Source organism: Buteo buteo, chromosome 26 (genome assembly GCF_964188355.1).
Source record: "Buteo buteo chromosome 26, bButBut1.hap1.1, whole genome shotgun sequence".
Classification (NCBI taxonomy): Eukaryota; Metazoa; Chordata; class Aves; order Accipitriformes; family Accipitridae; genus Buteo; species Buteo buteo.
The window spans coordinates 11,388,270-11,409,925 of NC_134196.1; the positions used below are offsets into that span (position 1 = coordinate 11,388,270).

The 21,656-nt window shown below is 41.0% G+C and overlaps 1 protein-coding gene across 4 annotated transcripts in view; it reads right to left on the reverse strand.

Moving 5' to 3' along the window:
• Positions 1–21,656, reverse strand: part of NAV3 (neuron navigator 3) — a 275,195-nt gene that overhangs the window by 102,897 nt on the left and 150,642 nt on the right. For all 4 annotated transcript variants that reach the window (XM_075058235.1, XM_075058237.1, XM_075058236.1 and 1 more), the window contains exons 10-12: positions 8,970–9,078; positions 8,168–8,551; positions 4,624–4,743 (exon numbers count right to left, since the gene is read on the reverse strand). In XM_075058235.1, coding sequence (XP_074914336.1) covers positions 4,624–4,743; positions 8,168–8,551; positions 8,970–9,078 — 613 coding nt within the window. The remainder of the gene's footprint in view (positions 1–4,623; positions 4,744–8,167; positions 8,552–8,969; positions 9,079–21,656) is intronic.

Sequence of the window (21,656 nt, forward strand, 5' to 3'; positions counted from 1 at the left end):
TATAGTCATTCATGCAGGAAGTTAGTTAATAAACTACAGACAAAATCTGGAATTATTTTATTATAATTATAATTAATAATGTATTATGGTGATTATGGTTTGGCTGAGAACAAACAGGCCAGCCTGAGCTAGTCTGAGATAACTGCCAAATCTTCAGCACATGTGACAGATGGTGGGAGCTTTTTAAAGACTCCCTGTGCACAAGAACTCCGTGTAACAGGCGCTCAGATTCAGTGCAACAGCAAAGTAGCTGAAGAGGGTCATGATAAAAGCACACTAAGCAGCATAAGCTACCTTTAAAGCTTTGGGTTTCATCCGAAAAAAGGTGAAAAAACGAGAATAGTGCATCCAAGGGATGTGAGGGGAAAGTGGTTGCACAACTTATGTTGGCTGTTGACTGATGCAAGTGAAGGAAACTGTGGCTTTTGATACAGTGCAGGAAATTCAGCAGGTATAGGGGTGGAAGGACAATGGTTGAACTAGTGGAGCTATATCCCATCCTAAAAGGGCTTGTTTCAACTTCCCTAACAGGGAGGGTGGGTTGGAAGCATTGCAACTTACTTTTCAATAAACCTTATTCTTCCCAAGAATATAATTCATTTTGTGTGTTTACATCTAATCTCTTTTGGCTCATCTTACTTTGAAAAGGGTTTTGAACTCCAAGAATGTTCCTCAAATACTCCCTCTAAGAGTCCCAGAAGGCGAATGCTAGAGTGTAGAGGAGGAAGACAGAACAATAAATGAAAAGTAACATCATACCACTGAGACCTCTCTCAGCCACATCCCAAGTTACACCCGCTGCAGTGAATCCATCTTCTCCTCTAATTAATAGCTTATGGTGTCTGAAGCAAGGTAAGTTGCAAGAAACAGGCATTTATAGACCAAAAAAAGAGTCCAAATCAGAAAAAAAAATCAAAAGAAGAATGATACAACCATTGACATCTGATGCTGCCAGTGTCCCTTCAGCCTTTCATTGAACCATTACAATTCTTTCCCTAGAACAAGCAAATATGCTGTGTTCCTTTCTACACCAATGTGCTTTCCAGAGCAGCTTGCAAGCAACACTTAAGCCTTGGCTTATGTAGCATTCATGAATTTAGCTTTTTATGAAGTTGTTCAAAGAGCAATTTAATATTATTATTTGGATGAGCTCTCTCAGGCTAGGTTTCCACATGGAGATCCTTCAATCCTTTGCTTTTTGGCAAGAAGTGGAGATGCAGGTGCTCTCTGAAACCAATTTAGAGTGGAATCAAACTGGGGACCTGATTGTCTTTTTAGACCAGTTCCATGTCCTTAATTTCAATGAATTCTTCCTGATTTATCCATTAAACAAAAATCAGTCTGAAAGTACACATTTGCCAGAAATGTCATTACCCTTAGAGATATCATCAGCCCACCTATCTGAACAATATTGTACTGCCAGCTCACAAAAAGTAAAAGTTTTAAAATATAAGTAGAAGCTGTAATTTGGGTTGCCAGAGAAAACCCAAGTTCAGTTTTCATGAAGAACATGGGGTTGCTGTCAGCAAAAGTTGCTGGCTCTAATGATGGACGGAATACTGAAGCTTCTCTCCTGCCTGCTAATGTAAATCAGATATTTGCAGCATATCATTTATTTTCTGCCTGCACAGAGATGCCAGCAGAGTCCTTTACATCAGAAAGGCCAGGGCAAACCATGCCAATTATGAAAAAGGTTTATGCTAATGATACCACAGAGAAAATGCATACGTCCTTCACATTTCTACAGGGATGATAGAGAGGAGAATAAACCTCTTTCATGGAAGTTCATCATACCAGTGGCAAGGCATACCTTGAAGCCCTGACATAAACCCTATTATTTTTCGGTCAGAGTAGAAAAAATAAGATCTAAAATGCTATGTGAAATAAGATGAAATCTTAGGTACCCACGTGGTTGTGAAGGACCAAAGCCTATCCTGCCAAACAAAGCGAGAGTCTCAGCAATCTCTGTATTGCTTTTTCCACCTGATTTCATATCATATATGTGATACACATAGTTGAAGATCAGCATAAAGAATTTTTGTGTGTCTGTTTGACCTAATACAGGTTTTTTGTGACCCATTTTGGCAAGCATGTGTTTTGTTATCATCAGAACTCATAAAAATATTTACTTTTTTCCACTTCCTAAATGCCTTTTTGCTGCTTCAAGGAATAGCATACACTTTTATATTTAAAAAACACCCCCCCCCCCAAAACCCCAACAAAAAAAAACACACCATGTTAACAAAGCACAATTAAGTTTGTAAAAATCAAGCATAGAAAGGTCAGGAAATGCCAGAATTGTCTGAACATCCATAATTTAAATCCCTCATGCCTCTGCATAATGATAAACTTTTTAATTACATGACAGCATATGGATGTTCCATGACACCCGGTTTAGAAGGTTCAGTAGAGCATAGGAGTCCAGCTTTCATTCTTTGTGTTACGGGAAAGCAGTCATTACAAAGCAAATCCTACTTCACATTTCTAGGCTTTAAGCTCAAAAATGACTTTGGGGCTTGCTCATGCGGATTGCTAATGTCAAGAGCAGTTTGCAAATGCACAGTGAAGATGGAATATATTGGGATTTTAGTTGTTGAGATCAAATAAGTCTTTCCTGAATACTCATGAATTTCATTTTTTAAAAGCCTTGTATCTTGCATAAAATTGGTCAGCTTTTCACTCAAGGCCCAAAATAATCTCCTGACAAATTTGAAGTCACTGCTCCACAATCTGACAAGCGATAGACTCAGAGATGAAAGACTCAGAAACAGCAGGGTAGTTTTTAGCACAACATTTTTAGCCAGTCTGACAAAGTTGTATAAACAAACCAAAACAGATTTATGTACTGGGAAATGCTGGACAATCTCATTAATTGAAAACCGATAATAGCCTCCCTGTGGTTTCACATGCAAAACATATATGCACCTGCACACTATATAGAACAAATTACACATATATTACTAAAAAACACTTCAAAGAAAAACAAACACAAAGTGTTTGAGTGGCATCTAGAGCTTGAGAAATAGTAAGAAAAATTTAAAAATCCCTTAATTTGGACCTCTTTTTTTTTTTTTTCAGGGAAAATGTGCGTGGTTTGAAACCTGGGTTTGAATATTGCATGGTGGGAAGAGCTCTAATAACTTCACTCCCAGCTGAAAAAAAAAGATATACAGACATACAAAAACGTGGGCACTAGCGACATTCTGTCTTTAATTACATGACTCCCAGCCTCTAAATTTTCCGCCCTCTCTCCCACTTTGAGCTTAAGATTCTTGTTCTCACATACAGAGCTCCACAAAAGTCCCTCCTGCCCACATCTCATTTCTCATTTGCTCCTTCTGTTACTGCCTGAGTTCTATCCAAATTATTTTCTTAAACGCCTACTGTACACTTTCTCTGGTCTTTGCATCACGTCAATGCTTGCGTTCCAAAGAACCGAGCCATGTTCCTTTGAATTGCTATCTGAAATAGGTTTTTTTGCAAGGTCAACAAATGCTAATATGCCAGCTAAAGCAACCTTCTTCTGTAAGTAACTGGTTCTCTAGATGAAAATTATCTTCTTTATCCTGATGCATTGCATGCACTCTTTGACTAAAGCAGACTATCCCTGACTTGTGTCACAGGTGTATTTTCACCAGGAAACTGTGAAAAGTGAAAATTGTATCATACCTGGGTTAATATCCTAGAACTTCTTCAACTAATTTGCTGGGTTTGTAAAACCAGAGCCACTCCGTGAACCTTTTCTCCCTTCCTGATTAAATACATTTTTTTCCTTGAAGGAAACCTGATTTTAAAAAGATGGGACTGAAATCAGCCCCCTAAAACTGAAGGCTGCCAAATTTCACAGCTGCTCCTTATCTCTGTGATGATCTGACCAAAACCTCACAGCTGACAGCTCTAAGTTCTGCAAAAGTTGGGTTATGAATTTTTATTTCTCAGACATGGATACAAGCCACCAATACGAAACTACTTTAAACTCAAGGAAAAGAAACAGAAAACACTTTCCTAATCTGCAGAAGTACTAGTGGGAGCGCGTTTTTCGGCTCACACCCATAATATACACGTAGAAGGGCAAGATAGCGTTGGTTCTTTTTTCACGCTGCGTAGACGATGGGATATAACCCCAGTTCTCATTTCCCACTGCTCACAGCTACCGCCGCCTTCTGACACCCTCAGAGGGCAAAATGGGTGAAGAAGATCAGAGTTCTGGTTCCAGCCAACTCCAAGTGCAAGTTCTGACCCACTTCGCCAGGCACACGCAAGCTCCCTGCTGCCTGGAGACCAGGCATATTCTCCCTACATCTGTCAATTGACAGGGCAACCTGTGAAAATCATGTCCCATTTCAGAGATTTGAGATTGCAAGTAAGGTCTGGGCTTCTTAATATTTTCACTTACATCTTCAACAATAAATTGTTCCTAAGTCCCCTTCACGTGTGAGAAATTTGCTTTTTCCCCACTTCTTGTGGTATTTGGTGTACTGTGTGCTCAGAAACCTAGCAGCCTCAGAGGCTTGCTTTCTCTTCCTATTCCTTATGAACAAAACGCTGATATATTAGCAGGTATGAAGGATGAAAACCATTTGTAAAGCTCAGCTAGGTTTTTACTTAGCAAAGCGCTGTTACCTGTCTGCATCCACAGTCACGTCATGAACCCCTCTCTGAATGACGTCTCGAGAGGCAGCTAGGTCTGGTATTCGGTTCAGACTTCTAGTATATAGGTTGAGTCCTCCATCTGTCATGTACCTGAAAATAAATGTGTGGTCAATCAGTGGGAAATGCAACCATCTGGCAACCACGTTTCACTCTAAAGTTAATGGACTGTGAATTCAAATGTTTAAGGTACGGGCTGTCCTATTAGATGGTAGGCTTATCCTAAATATTCTCACTTTGTGTGCCTAGCACAGGGAGATCAGATATATGCCTATTTTCTAGGATCATTTGCCTTTTTCTGTGATGGCTTACAGGCCAACCTGTTTTACTAAAATAGACTGAAGCCCTCAAGTATCTTCAAAAATTTTTATCATATTTTAAGTACTGTAGTTTTGTCAAAGAATAAAACCAGATGCAAGAAGCATAACTCCAGTTAAAAAAGAAAAAAAAAAGGAAAAAAATCAGTGGCATCCATCTAAATGGGAATAGAAATTGAGAATCCAAATCCATAGTCCCTTCTGGGATGCAATATTCAGATATGAAAGAGATATCCAGTGAAGCCCTTACAATGACATTTAAGAATATGTTTCTATCTGTGTTCCTTTTGCTTGATTCCCACCACTTCACATTATAATGAATGACTAATGAATCGAACAGTGAGTATAGTCCTGCTTACTCACTAGAGAACTATTAAAAGTTTCTGTATTTCAAGCAGCAATAATAATTTCTGGAACGCCTACCTACAGTTTAGTTATCTCCATGAGAGGTCTTGGTGCTTATAACTGAGCCGTACCACAAGCCTGTCCTACTCTCAAGACCTGTCCGTTATTTTCTCAAAGGACCTTTCATTAAACTGTCTTCCCTCTTAGGCTCTTGTTTTTTACATTTCCCTCTTGTGGTTTTTGGTAACATTAGTGTAGCAACCTAGTACAGAGTTTGCACAAATTTATTTGTGAAGGACCATGCACGTGTATGGCACTTAACATAGAAGTGTACATATACAGGCAAAAAATTTGGTATACCTCAGTGAACTTACTGAAAGTCAAATTACAGGCTTACTGAAATAAGTGTAGTCCCAATGTTAGGATGATGGCTAAAATTACCTACTGGAGTTCACTCCCAATTCAAATAATCTTGAACACAAGTTCTCCTTGAGCCATGAAACGGTGCCACTCAAACCCATCCTTCAGTCGAAGCGTGTGTCCACGTCCACAAACATTTAACTTTAATAACTCTACACGACCGCCCCGGCACAAGCCAAGGCACACACGCCCCGCCAGTGCTCCAGATGTTCTGTTGGCTCTCTCCCTGCGGTTCCTTCTGGGAGCTGATTTAATTGAAATCAACTGTCCCAGAGACCTCAGGGCTAATACGGCAGCCCGGGAACACCAGCCTCCACCCCACGGGTCGGGGTGGGTGAACTGGTGCGGATTTTGAGAGCGAAGCTGCGGTAGCGTAGCCCTGCGCCACAGCTACGGTTTGAGACGGCGTCGTGTCCTGGGTGGCGATCTGGACGGAGGCAACCTCGAGTGCATTGAAACGCAAAGGGTTGGTTTGTTTATTTTTAACCAAACTCTGAGGCATTTTATGCACTGGTAAGATTTGGCCTGCAGTTCAGCAAGGGATTTCTGAAACCTTGGTATCTGGGCTCTGCAGAAAGTAACTTTACATTTTACATGTCAAAGGTAAATTAACAGTCACACTTACACACTAGATTTATCCTTTTATTAAAGACAGAATTTAGACTTTTTGACAGATTATTTAGCTAGGGGTGAATTATGCAGTAGGTTCCAAGGCTCTGGAATTGCATATTAAATTTAGCTGTGGTTTGAATGCCATCCAGACTATATGGATTTTTTCCTGTGTAAGTAAGGCCTGAATGGAGAGACTTAACAAGTGCAACAGTCCTTCCTCGCACTGATTTCTAATTACTGCTGCATTCCTGTCCCCAAGTGTTTAAAGTAATTAAACTGATAATGGAAGAGGCATAAAGAAGATAAGACTTTACATGCCTCAGTGAATCCTGAAATTTCAGAGCTTATTAACTTGTTTTTAACATTTACCGCACCTAAAAATGTTAACTGAGCACATTGCAACTTACTGTGTATTGAGTCATCCTTATTACAGATGCAAAGAAAAGTCACACAAGATGACTATATTCATCCTCTAATGTGATAAGCTAATTAACACAACCCATCAGGCACTGCAAAGGATTCCCCTATCTTTTTTTTTTTTAAATACACCCATGCATCTGTCAAAGGCAGCATTTAAATTTCCTTTATGATAAAAGGTCTTCAGACATGAAAGTATTACTTTTTCCATATATCTTTTCTCTGTTCTAGCAGACATGAATATGGCTTCCTACTTGACAGCCACTAACGCTGTGCTGCGGACACCCTTGTCAGCAGTTCTCCATTCACAGATCACTGAGACAGTGCACCAGGGAGATAGAGAAATATGCTTTCTTTATGGTTAAGCTTTTTCTAGAGATCTATCTTTGGATGGTGCTTGAGGTGAGACACTACTCTAGAGAGAGCTTTGATCACAGACTTACATTTGCCCTTAAGAACGTATCATATCCAATTTCACCAGCCCCCATTCTCTAATCATAGCTATACTTCAAACTAAAAGATTAGATTGACAGCAAGAGTCCTAAATTTATACAGAGTGAAGTAGTGTGCTGTGACATGGCCATGTACTCTATGGGACTTCTCTTCAACCCAATGTTACCTCAGCCACCGAGCAGCCTTGAGATGCCAACAACAGCACTGAACAGTACTTTAAGTATGAGTAAAACCGTAACTTTTTTTTTTTTCCAAATGATGCTTTAGGAGTTCTAACATACATAGGAGTGAAGTGACATACGTTCCAAGACTGATATAAGAATTGTTAAATAGTAATTCGAAACACAGGGAATGCAGTACCCCGAAGTCAATCAATTGATTAAGCAAACAAAAATAAAATTGTCATTCTTCTTCCTGGGTATGCTAGGAGAGTGACTTATCTATTCTTTTATGAAAAGATATTCCTACAGCTCAGATGATACGCACAGTTGAAAAATTGCAATCACACAAACTATACCAGACAACATCTAAAGTAGAAAGAGAGAAAGTCAGTGCTGTCAGCAACTGCTTTTCATCAGCTGCATCTGATACCATATCTACCATCTCAAATAAAAGATAAAAATACCAAAAGATGACCCATCCCAGGGTGAGCAGTGCAGAACGGTGATTCACCAGATAACTAAGAAATTCCAGTAAGTGATAAGAAGTACCAGTGCTCTTATCAAAGTTCACAGCGGTGTCATCTGGATGTTAAAGGAGAATAATTCAATTTGAAGACAGCTGAGAGCATCACTGGCAGTTTAGGGACTTATTTTTGTTTTGGTTTTCATATATGTATATTTTTATGTTGAAACCATAATGCAGCTTCCACAAGTGTGCCAGAATTTGTTAGAAAAATCCTATTAAACCTGCCAATCATGCATTAGTTCAAATGGGGAAAAAGTGCTACTTGCCCACTATTGATGTCGTCGGTTCTGAGGCTTTTCCCAAGAATGTCCCCATCACTCATGTAGCCACCAACGTCAACTTCGGAGGCCATGTCCAAATCACCGCTTCCCTTCTCGCTCATGTCGATCTGTGAGATATTTCCAAGTCGGGAAACAGCTGCTCGGCGAAGCGGGGTGGTGTACATGAATCGAGAAGGGTCTGTGTGTATGAAGCGACTGGCGCCGCTGCGAGGATAACCGGCGCCCAGGGACGGGGCATCTCCCGCCTGCAGCCGAGGACTGGCCTGCCCCAGCCTCCAAGTCACCGGGGTGGACCGGCTTGTCAAGCTCGGTATGCTTCTCCCGTTCACCTCGGTTGTCACAGTGCTGTCAAAAGTTGTCTCCAATGTGCTGCCAAACAAAATGGAGAAGTCAGTGAACTGTGCTTTCTCTGTTCCCGAGAAACAAGGAAAAGCAAAGGCTGGAAGAATCTCTATTTCTTTCAAAAAGTTCTCTGTGCGTGTGTGTTTCTCCAAGTGCACACATGTGTTTGTGCGTACAATAACCTCTATTTATAAAATAACCTAAAATAAATTTTAAGGGCTTCTAAGTAGATGTATATGAAACAATAACCACCTCTGTGAAGGATCATATAAGACACTTTGACAGTAAAGTATATTAAAGTCACATTTAAGCTGTTGAGGCAGTCTAGCAAACAGTATGGTTAGTGTCAGAGTTAATTTTCCCTTGCAAGTCTCTAATTCATTCAGCAACTAGCAATACTTTCCTACAGTCCAAATTTTTAGCAATCTACACAAAACAGGTATACCTGTGGCTTATTTGGGTCCCTCTAAGGCTGGACATGGTTTCTTCCAAATTCTGTCTCAGGTCTGCTATATTCTTTACAGTTCTCATTCTTCTTGTTTCAGGGTCTTCCCCTGGAAGAAAACAGAAAAACCAGCATAAATTTTAGCGTACAGCAGTGTATAAGGTTGAATAAAATGCACACATGTACACGCAGTTGAGAATACACACATATGATTGTAAATAGGTCTGTCCTTTTAATCTTTTAAAAAATAAAACCTCATCCTTTCAGTAATAAAACACACATACACTTATAAATAACATGTGGCATGTAAAAAACCCACCAAAAAGACTCCTGGTGAACTATCCCCGTTAGGGTCCAAATCTATTAATGAAACTCAGATTTACAGTGTTGGGATTTTTATCCTCTGTAATCAAGGCATGATGCAGCCCCAGACCACTTGATACATTACACAGCCCCTTTTTCCTCCTTGACATTTTACATGACTTGGTAGGAAATAAAACCACAGTAAATCTGTGTCTGGAAAGAATTGGGATGACTGTTACAACAACTCTTCAGTATGCACTTAACATCCAGGCTATTTCAAAGTACTCTTTAAGTCAGGCACTTAATAAAGCATCTTTCCTGAACTGTAATGGTTTCCTGAAGGGGGAGATTATTCTTCATATGGGATAAAAAAAATATTCCTCTTGGGATAAAAATCTGAGCGCACTAAGCACATGGGTCACTTAGACAATTATGGATTTTTAACAGCCTTCAGGTATCCATTGTGAAAAGCTAGTCTGGTATCTTGAATAGTGAAGCCCACAGAACTTCACCTGGAACATCCTGAATAATGTTTACTTCACACAATTAAAAAAAAAAAAAAAAAGGAAAAAAGAAGGGAAAAAGAAAAGTTATGTATTATGTGTTACAAAAGAAAAACATAATAAGCCTCAAAGCAACCTCCAGAAGTCATATATGAAGAAACAAAAATACATTTTTCCTAACATATTCATACATCAAGGAATTTTAGTTCATTTTTCTTTTGGAGAATAAGAGAATTTCAAAAGAAAATCTGTGACAAAAATCACTGATTTGTCCAAGGCTAGTGTTCTGTTTCTGACTGTGTCCTGTATCTGTTGCTTGAAAGAAGGTTGGCAAGAAGCATCATTATTACAGTTACGTGTACAATGTTGAATGTGAAGTGCAAATAATTTCTTTTTGACTCTATCAATGATAAATTTCATGTCATACCTCACCTTGTTAAGTCAATTTTACTCCTTATTCTGGAAACGTTACCATCACAGAATGATATTGTGCAGCCACTAAAATTATTTCTAATATTTAACTCTAGATTGGAGCATTCTCATCCAGAACAAACTTTTAATCTAATTTTGGATTCCTCGTGACATGAAGAATCTGTTTCATCTTTAAATACATCTAACAGGAGATAGTCTGGTGAATTTAAACTCAACATCATACAAAAATCAAGATCAGAGATGTAATCAGAGGTCAAATACCATATAGCACTGTGATATTTCACATTTTTAAAGTGTAAAATACACATGCAGATACATATCTTCAAGTTGCTGTATTTCTCATTCTGTTGCCACCTTTTCTCCTCCCAGGTTTGTGTGTGAGTTTATACAAGATATAAATTCAACAATGGTGATGTCTCTGAGGAAAAGCATGGTGTGCCATCTAAATGAAAAAACAGGTAGGAGCTGTTTGGGAAGGAGGGAAAAGAAAAAAAATAGTATCCTTTGCAGAGTAGATAAAATAGGGAAAAAAGGAAGGAGGAGATCTTAATGTAGCGCTTGCAAGAAAATTTGCATAGGATGGAGAACTGGGAAATATTCAACGTAGGGCCAGAAGCAATGAAAATGTTATATTCAACAAAGCATTCTGGAAAAGTAAAGCCAAAAAAAAAAAGAGTCCTATAGGAAAAAATTCTGGTAAGATGAAAAGATCTCAACACAACATCTGTTTGACGGCATGGGAAAAAGGTTGACTTGCAGAACTACAAGCGTGGGTTTAACATTGGTTTACAAAATGCATTGGGTTAACATATGAAGTGACATTTATTTCAAATATAAGGGAGAATGTGCAGAAGCAAACTATATTTGAACAATGATTCACTTAAGCTCTTTAATTTTGAGTTTTGACTAAAGGAGGAAGCCTTTGAGCTCATCGACAAACTGAGTTGCTACTGAACCCTCTTCTGCAGTCCAGGTCCTATCCCCCAAACACTCTGCAGGAAATTAAGAAAAATCCCAGCTCCCAACATTAAATAGAAATAATAGATTATTCCATATACTTTCCATATACCCTTTATTTCTTCCTTGATAGGGAAACCACGCATGGAACTAGCCAATGTACCCTGCAGCTGTGGCTCAATGTCAAGCCAGCTTTCACAGCAACGCCACTTTGAGGTTTTCCCATCTACTCTGCCCCGGCTGTGTCTTCTGTCCTCTTTGCTGCAGCCAAGCAGTCCTTCAGGAACTGCTGTTTGCTTGTTTGTTTTATCGCTCCAAATAAATTCTTCAGTGGTTTAATGATCCAACAGTCCATAAACCTCTGGGTTGGCACCATGGAACTGACTGTGGGGTCAACACCCGGACAGGGGGGAGACAAGAACTGGGGATACAGGCCCAGCACTGCCCCAAACTCTCCATCTTCTCAAGCCACACCCCAAGGGCGTGTCCATTCACAACATTTTGCTCCATAAAATAAACTACCTGTGTGCATTTTTACATGTAATACCTTGCAGGAGGCAAATGTTCACACTCGGATTGAAAGTACCACAACTGCTCCTGTGTTTCGAGCTAGACGTGTTCAACCGACGTACCCGTGGGATCCTGTTTGCAGAGGTTTCTGCACCATCCTGGAGATTCCCGTGAAGCGAAAGGGCTCAGGCTAGGTTGGAGACCATTAAGTCCTGTTAGATTGAACCTGCTGTTGAAATCCCGGATGGTTCCCGGGCAGACTGTCCCCGCAGTTCCCTGTGGTGCTCTCAGCTCCTCGCTGTCGCTGCCCTTTGCTTTCCCCCCTCTGCCAAATGCGCTCAAATTCACTTCCAGCAGCACATTATATTCCTGCCACAATACCTAGATGGGGGAGACCCAGGACCTGTTTGTCACCTGCCCTGCCTCAAACCAGAGGTGAGACAGTAGCTTGGTGGGATAAGACAGTTTTCTGTTATATATAGAAAGAAAAATTCCAGGGTGTAAGCGGGCAGAATTAAAGGCAAAACAATACTTTACCTTTATATTTATTTGAGGAACTGAATATAATTCATATTTGCAGTGACTTTGCCCTTTCCTTCCTTGTTTATCCTTGTCAGTTGTCTTTTGCTGTATGTTAACACTGCCAATTCTTGAGGGAAAAATGACAGCAACTGTCTTTTTTAATATATATTGTACAGTAAATAGCATAACAAAGCCTTAAGGTATAATTGCAATACAAAAAAAAAAGGTACACATATATGCCAAACTGCCAAAATAGGTTTTCACAGAGAAGAATATTTCACTTTCAGACAAATTCTACCATAAAAGTAGTGTTATTCTATTCTGGAAAGGTGAAAAGTTTGAGGTCTAATCTCTTTTGATCTCTCAGTGACAGAAAGGGTAATTTCAAATCCTTTCCACCATTTTTTTCTAAAAGGATACAACTGGAGTTTTATGATCTTAAAATACTACATAGTGCTACATCCAAAATCCTCATAACTGTAACTACTAAGTGTTTTAAAAATAATTGTTCTTTTTTCTTTCCATCCTTCTCTTAAGGCCTTGTCAATGGACTCATGCTGTACCATGGATGAACAAGTCAGAGAGTATAAACAGTTGCACATGATGACTGAGAAATTTTCTGCACTGAGTGCAACATCCTCAGACCTAACTTGCATCTGACATTACCTACATTTTCAGGACAGCACTGAGGCTCCCCATCTATATCAAGCCTCCTTCTGCACAGAGGGTGATGAATACATGGTTTTTTTCTGAAAGCTAGCTACACCATGCCTGCTAGAAGAGACACTATGGTGCTCACTGCAGCAGGATTGGGACCCATTGCATGGGTTTAAAGGGAGCCCAGACTCCCCCAGGCACCTCGTTGCTTGTTGCTATGACCCACTGACATCATAGAGTCTGTCCATATTTACATGACCTAACATATCAGAAATACTCCCTGGCTTGTTATCTCAAGTGATTCTGGTTTGTACACTGAAGAAAAGCCAATCTATTTCATACACAGAGAGACCAGGATAGGAAAGATTAAAACCAGGGTACCCTGAAACTTTCTGTCAAAATTCTGTTCCTCTTCCAAGAATGTGTGATGCAAATATTTTACTGACCCCATGAAATATAATCTGCTCAAATCACTTGTAGCTTCATCGTTCATATTAAGCATGAATATTCCAGAAGATTGTCCCCAAATTCTTGCCTATAAACAGTAAACCATTACAGGTTCCCTCAATAAATTTCTAGAGAACACCTTAATTTCTACCAGTGTGTGAGACACGTACACAGGAAATCAAAATAGACATTTTACAGAAATCACTAAATGCCTAGGTTAAACATTTACATTCACATTTCTGAAGCTCACCCATAATTGCACATTTAATAATACTGTTCATAATCATTTCAGTACTTCCGCACACGCAATTACAGCCCAAAGCAGATAAATGGGAGAATAATAATTCCATTAATTGTCTGATTTTCATAAAAGGATTTACAAATAATAAGCAGCTCCCCAGAGAGTTTTCCACTCTTAGCTATTAACTCCATTCACAAAGGAAAGTACTAGTTTTACTCTGCAGGTGGGGAAACTGAGGCCCGCGAGAGAACAGGGACTTGCTCAGTGACACACAGCTGAAGAGGAGCAGGGGCAGGTGGAGGGCTCAGCTCCCTTTGCTAACAAGCCTCTAATCTCTAGAAGCCCCTTTTAGCATACTGGTGTAGTCTAATAATAAAAGGTATGCATAAAAAGAGAATTCTCGTTTCTTTGTTATTTTGAGATGATAGCTTTTTATATTTACATACAGAGCAGAAATTTTATCCTGAATGTTTAAACACAGTCAGGGCTAACATATCCACCGGCAAAGAAGCTCCAGGCTAGACACATGCTATATAACCTTGGAAAAGCAAGCAGCCACTTCAACCATTTGACTGGCTGAAGAACAAAGCTTTGGAAATGAACACTTTGAGCACTCTTCTAAAGGGCTGAGAGATGAAAAGTAAAGCCAGTAACACAGAAGCCTTTTGAAGCACCTATGGCTGTGGACTTCAAATGCTCACTGGCATGCACTGATATAACAAAACTGGTTATTTAAACTAAACTGAAACCCTGGCCCTCACACTTGATGTATAGGGGTGAAATTATCAGCGGCGGGGAAGGAGGAAGCAATACTGGAGGGACGGTTTGTACGTAGGCCGAGACATTTTCTATCTAAACCATACCTTGGATTCAAGATTTCAATTTTAAGTTTGTGAGAATAAATGTCATTAAAATTAAATTATTTATGAGTAAACTAATAGCACTTAAATGTTTCACCTTATTTTTTCAAACAGCTAAGCAAACTATGCTCAATTAGTCACAGGCTGTTGCTGCCCACGCACCCATCAAAAGTGATTTAGACATTTGTCTTCATTTCCTACAGTCTTTAGAGGTAAGAGTAAGCAAGCAAGGAAGAAATGGCTAGACCCCAGTTTTGCATACTATTGCAAATAAACCCAGTTCTGTCTCGTGAAATCACTGTCAAGATTAAAAATCTGCTCCATGCAGATATGTGCTAGCACTTGGGTCTCCTCTTGCCCTTCCTGATGTCAAGCCAAAGTTAACTTACCTAAAATATCAGTATACAGGACCTGTTCTAGGTCCCCCAGCATCGTTATTATGACATCTTCATCCAGATGTGCGGTCCCTTCGCGCAAGCAGCCTTCCTCCTCCTCCTCTGCCCAGTTCCTGCCGGGGAAACGGGACGTGCAGGATGCGTTTTCATCCTCTGATTTTCCCCCCTCCTCGTTATCAATCTCAAAGCCTTCACCCGCATGCCGGTCCGCCGACCTCCCGGCCGTCCTGCTTCCAGCCGGTGGGATCGCCTGAAACGCCTGGGGTGCGGAGAGGCTGGAGTGGCAGAGGGAGTGCACCGACTGCGAGAGTGCCTTGGAAAGGGAGCCTCTGCTCCCAGCTTCTGCCTCCCGCTGATGGTAACTCTGGCTGGACTTGGAGGCGTTTCCAAACCAGTTCTCCCGGTATGAGTATCGCCTCTTCTCCCCTTCGCTGATGAGCGTGAGATTGGTCAGAGACTTCTGCTTCTGAAGACGAACACACCCTCTTCTAACCTCCTTGCCTTTAAACACTGACAGTTCAGCAGATCGCTGCATCTTTCCGGCTGGGGCTTCGCCTCAGTTAGATTTCATATTTCGGAGAGGGACAGCAGTTCAGTTCCCCCGAAAGGTCTGGGAGGTGATCCCTCCAGCACCGCACGCTGCACAGCCCAGGTAGCACATACTTGCACTCGCGATGAAAAGCACGGCTCAAACATGCAGTGTACGTACTCTAAATGACTAGACAGGCACAGTCATTTTCTTTAAAATTACGCTGCTGTCTCTACCAAGCCACTTCTCTCCCGTCACATTAATCTGCAGTACTTACAGTCATTTTCACTTGGATTTCTCTCAGGCAGAAGAGAGTTGATCAAACACTCTGCTCCAGCACAGAAGTAATCCCAAAAGCCAACTGTGTTTTCCCCTCTCCATCCAATCACGGGTCTCATCGGAGCGGTGGGCCTGCATCTCCGTCTACAGCTGCTGCCTTCTGAAATCCAAAGTAGGCACAAGTGCTGTCTCGGGCTTTCCCCCCCCTCACCAGATCATGACTGATCCCGGTGCACGGCTCTTCACTTTCGATGGGCTGACACAGAACTGCAAGTACAGCCTCCACGTCAGAGCTCAATAAAGAGCCAAAATTAACCACTGAAGCAAAGCTCTGCACATGCCTCCTTACATTTTAGTATTCAACCTGCATTCCCAGATATATGACTCTTCTCTGCTACTGCAGTGAATGCTGCTGGCTGCCATGGCAGCAAACATCCTGGTGAATTAAACCAGAGACACAGAAGCCTCTGCCCAGTTTACAGTGCCACAGGTTTCAAGACACGGCTTCACCTGAATGGGATGCTACAGTAACAGACCTAGCCCACAATCGAATCCTATTTTTCTCCCCGAAAGGTAAGGATGACAAACTATTTCTTCCATATCACTGCTACTCCCTGTGCAGGAAGCTAAAAGCAGATTTGCAAATGGACCTTCAGTCTTGCAATTTCTTCTCTAAATGAAAAAGATATAATTTAAGATCATAAAGAAGCTAAAAAATGGAACACAACAAATAGAAAAGGAAATATTTAATTTCTTTCTCCTTAAAATATATCTTGCTTGCCTCTCTGTGAGATTCAGAGGCTAGCAGAGAATTAAGAAGCTGTAATAAAATCATTTTTTCACAATCTTCTGAAGAAAACCTATTAATAGAATGGTAATTTTTTTATAAAGCAACACAATACCATGTCTGAACTAAGTTCACCGGTTCTAAGTGTTGTTTTTAAATATATTATCAAGAGAGAAAGAAGACTTGTGTTTAAATATATACCTTTTCTCACAGGGGAAAACATATTAGTCCCAGAAATAATAGACAGATGAACAAAGAACTAGCTGAATTGCATTCTAATTTTTTAGATACAAACTTTTTATGTAGGGGCAATTAATTTCATAAAACATTAAGTAGAAATCTACAGATATGAAAATTACTGTATAACAATATACTGCTTTTGTCAGTGTGAAAATATGGTTGTCTCAAACCCCTACCTGAAAAACCTTGACAGGGAAGTAACCTTTAAAAATGCCACCCTAAGAATTACAGACTGTTTGCAGATTTCCTGCAGGAATAAACAGATGTTAACAGAAGCCTCAGACGTACTTCTTGCTTTTTGCTGGCTCAGTTTATAGTTTTGAAAGATAAATAAGGAAAAACATACACGGGAGAAACTTCTCAGAAATTTTAAAGGAAGGGTACATTTTTTCCTAGGTAGCCCTCATAAACACAGAGCTAATCTGGAAAAAAATTCAGTAGTCTCAAGCAGCGATGGTTTTCCATGTTAAATCACTGACACATTCCTAGAAAGACAGGGTCCACAACAAGAAGAGATACCGCTCCCCTCCCCACCTAGCCCACAAAGTCAAAGTAAGAGGAGACAAGAAGAATGCTCTGTCAGACCGAGTACAAAATCCTCCCAAATATCAAACGCCTGCCCCTTCTTCAGCAAGGAAACAAAAGGTAGGACTGCCGTGGTTACTCCCAGGGTCTGCCAGTTGCAGTGGCATATGGGCCCTTAAATGGTTTTTATGGACGTGCTGGTCCCCGCCTGCAGCAGAGCCCAGTGCGCTGGTGCGGATGCTGATGAGAAATCAGAGCTCCAGCACTGCCCGCATCCTGCCGCACCGGTACGCGCTGCCGGCGCTGGGCGGCTCTAACAGCCGGTTCAGCACAGCTGAGAAGCTGTTGGGGTTGTTAGAAAGACTTCACAGGGCTTTATTTACAATAGGGAATTGGCACAGTGAAGGGCAATCTCACTCTTTTCCCACTCAATGGCTTTAAAACCCCAACTTATACTCGAATGGGTACAGTATTCTCCATTGCTATGTTTCGAATTAATAGGAAGGGCAATGATTTGGCCCCGCACAGCACTGTGGTGCAGCGGCATCAAGTTTCCTACCATAAACGGCAAGGCTGAATGTCTCTCCGATACTCCAAATAAATGAACGGTAACTTCCCCACCCATCCTTTCATGCCCAAAGAGCTGCAGTCAGTAGCTTGTCTCCACGATCAGCTGTAGGGGAGTGATGGACCCGCTCTGCCTCCACGCCAAGCTCACGGCGTGCGTGCCTGGTCCTACGTAGCCGTCATTACTGCGATGCTGGGTCTGGTCTCAGTAAGCCTGTGGACACGGCGTCCCCCCTTGCACTAAGCATTGCTCAGCTCCGAGCATGAATAGACCAGATACAAGGCTGCCCAAACTGGCCAGGTATATTTAGTCCTTTTTCCAGCTGGGAGCAGAAAATCTTATGCAAGGGGATGAAAACTCTTCACCCAGTGAGCTACGCCAACCCTCATGTATGGTGTTGGCAATAGGTGCCACACCAGTTCAGGCTGGAAGGGTCTCTGGGGGGGGTACAGCTGGCTCCCGGGCAGCCCGGTGGGTCTCAGTTGACATCTTTCTTCTCCCACCCGAGCTAGTCACTGCAGTCCAGCTCCAGCAGGACACAGGTCACGGACCATCAGCCTGGCACGGGAATGACACCTGAAATGCGTGGGAGCCGCGTGAGGGTAGTTGGTGGCTCCAGCATCCACCTGTCTCATTTCTACATATATTAAAAATACAAATGCTGGGAGTCAAAGGCTGGGATATGGAGGTGCTGAGGCTAATCGCACAACATTCATTCAGCCTTTGTGTGTACAAACACTATACTGCAGCCCTTAATGAAGATGTTATATGAACTTTGCTCCCATTAATCCCATTGCCTCACTTGGTAGACAGGCCATCGTGATTATCCTCAGGTGCAGCAGATACATATGTACGTCTTGGACCAAATGCTCAGCAGAAAGAACACTGAATTTATCCTTCTGCTCTACCACTTCTCTCTGCAGGGTGTCATTCAAGAAAACATAAAATTGCAATGTGGAAAATTCCCAGGTTTATTTATTGAAAAACACTTTTGTAAATCTCATCCCTCCATTTTAAAATTATGAAATATAGCAACAAGCAAATACATCTTTCTAAACTAAGACATTATAGAAGACCAGAGGAGAGGGAATGTCATGACAGAGCATTATTCCCAACTACCTTGCAGTTCAATGTATTCCTCACCCACCATGCAGGAATATGTTTAAATCAAGAACAGCACAGGGAAATTCCCCAACCCATGGCAGTCAGTGTAACATATTATCTTATTTTTACTGTCTCTTTCATAAAATGAATTATAAAAGTGATTTTAAGAACTAATAATCTAGGGACAAATTTTGCTGTCAGATAAGACTTTCTTTGAAGTCTCAGTTCATAGTTTGGAGCCTTACAAATGAATTATGTAATAGATCTGCAAATGCATAAGATTATGAATCTCTTCAGCCAAGCTCACTTGAAAAAAAATTTGTAAACTACTTCCACACCTATTAATTATTTCTTTCAGGGAGTAAAAAATGAAGCATAGTAAACATAAAAGCTTGAAAATTGAATGTCTTTATGCTAATCCTGCCATTGATATTGGCCTATAACTCTTAAAATTACTTTTTCATTTCTGCTTCATCCCTCAGATTTTTTATAATTAGTCAATATTTGTAAATTCATGAATAATTATTTAATCAAACACTTTGCATTAAGCTCTTCAAACATGTAAACACTTGTTAAAGCCAAACGCTACCACTGATTTCATAAAATGATACTTAGTAGTTACTGATATGTACAGTTTACAATGGATTATTAAATAATTGCCTTGCTGACATCCTTCTCCAATAAACTTGCAACAGAGATTGATAAACATCACAGCTACTACAAGTAGATATGCTGGGTAAGAAAGTCTGAACAACTTGTTTCTAGTCGTACCATGAAAAACAAGAGCCAAACTGGATTACTTTACTGGCCTTTCTTTTCATTTTTGTTTTAAAATCCTGTCTATAAAGTTATACTCCAGTTTTGCAGAAACATGGATACTGAGTAGTCTTGTTGAGCAAATGGTACATAAAGTACACGCAAGAAAGGGTGTTCATACATGGCTGCAGAACTGGTCCTTATTTAGGACTCCCAAATTTCTGTCTGGGATTTCCCAGGCAGAAGTCTACACATCTGTGTGCCACATGTGCAATGAGTCTACCGTACGCAGAATGCCCCGAAACTATTGCAGGGGTGACTCGTGCTTACAAATGGGTCCCGTTCAGCATGTGTAGGGGTATCGCTGGCGCTGGGCACGCGCAGGGGATCCAAGGCGCGCAGGAAGCCTTACAACTACCGCGCGTGTGCTGTGCGCCTGGTCTGCACGTGCACTGTGGAAACATCTGGTACTGCTCCGGCTGAGCTGTGGAATAGTCAGAGGGGGAAAAAAAAAAAGTAGGAAAAAAGCCTGAAGTGCTTCAGATCACATCTGGAACAAATTCCCAGCGGAGACAGAGGAACAGTGAAGAAACCCAGATTTACAGTAGCTCTACCAAGAGGCAGAACTGGCTTTAGGAATAAGCCATGTGGGAAATTACCTAGGGCAGCAGATTTATGGGGACAAGCTAAAAATAAAGTTGTTCAGTTTATCAGGGTCGCACTTCTGGGTCCATGCCTACACCAGCCTCACCATCTTCCTTGCCTTCCAGCACCATCCTCCTCTCACGGCTGTGCAAGTGAAACCAAGTGATCACTTGCAGAGCAGTGGGCAGAAAACAAGCGGCTTGTGCTCTGACTTTGCCCCATCCTTTCACCAGATCTGTGCTGGAAGGCAGGAAAGGTTTTTAAGGTAACTGGCTCCCTTAGAAACCGGGAGGAAGACAGAGTAGAGGAGAGCTGGAAACTACCCCTGTAGTCTCTCGCCTTCCCACTCTACTTCCCCATCATCGGTGTTGAGACAGCAGGAAAAGAATGTGCACTGCCTTGCTGGGCACAGAAAACAAAGCCGTGACCATCCACCACTAGAGCAAGGAAATTCTCTTGGTTTTGGTATCCTGAATCACTCAAAGAGAATGGTGCCTGACCAACCACTCCTAAATCTTTTTAAAATTATTTTTTCCACATCAAAGTTTTCCCTATATTGTGGGAAGTCTTGAACCAGCCATGCTTACAATGTCAGTTTAAGATTGATTGGCTGATTTTTCCCTGAAGTGGATTAGGAGCTCTGATATGATTTGCTTGGCTGGTTATGGGAGCAGTAATCTTCAGCCAAGAGACAATAACAAACACGAGCGGGTAAATATTCTGAAAGTAGAGAAACAGTTTATACAATGATATGGGCTAAGATATCTTAGTCCTGAGCACGTTAGCCTTGGTTGTAAATATTTGGCACTGTAAAAATAATAAAGACTAATGAAGCAGAAACACAATAAGGTGGGACAGCACTTTATGAATGCGCTCCTACAAGCTGTTTAGCGGTTTCCACAGATGTTCAGTCCCTTGCATGATCCTTATTGATCCTTACTGCATACCAATATATTGTGCTAGTGTGTTTGGCTACCAAGTTGCAAAAGAAGCTTGAGATAATATAAAGATGATGCCCATCCATAGCAGCAGTGGAAGATTTCAGGAGAAGGTAATATCAAAGTGAAAGAGACTCTGGATTAATCTTTTAACACCCTGAATATAAGTGATCAGATCAAGGAAATAACCCTTGCATATCTCCCTGCTACTACTGGTATAATCCATTTATCATACCAGAATAAAGATGCTCCTAAGTAATAGAATTTAATTGTCTTTTCTCATGGCTAGTCTATCATGGAATACTCCCCTGAAGAGCCATCACATGAGTTTTTTTCCATGCAAGTTCACCAATGACAGAATCACCAATGACTTGGTGATAGTTCTCCAATGCAGACCATTATTTATTCACCAAACGTAGCACTTGACCCATTCATTCTTTGTGTTGCTAACAGCCAATTATGGGTGACACACATCTGTTTTCCTCTGTA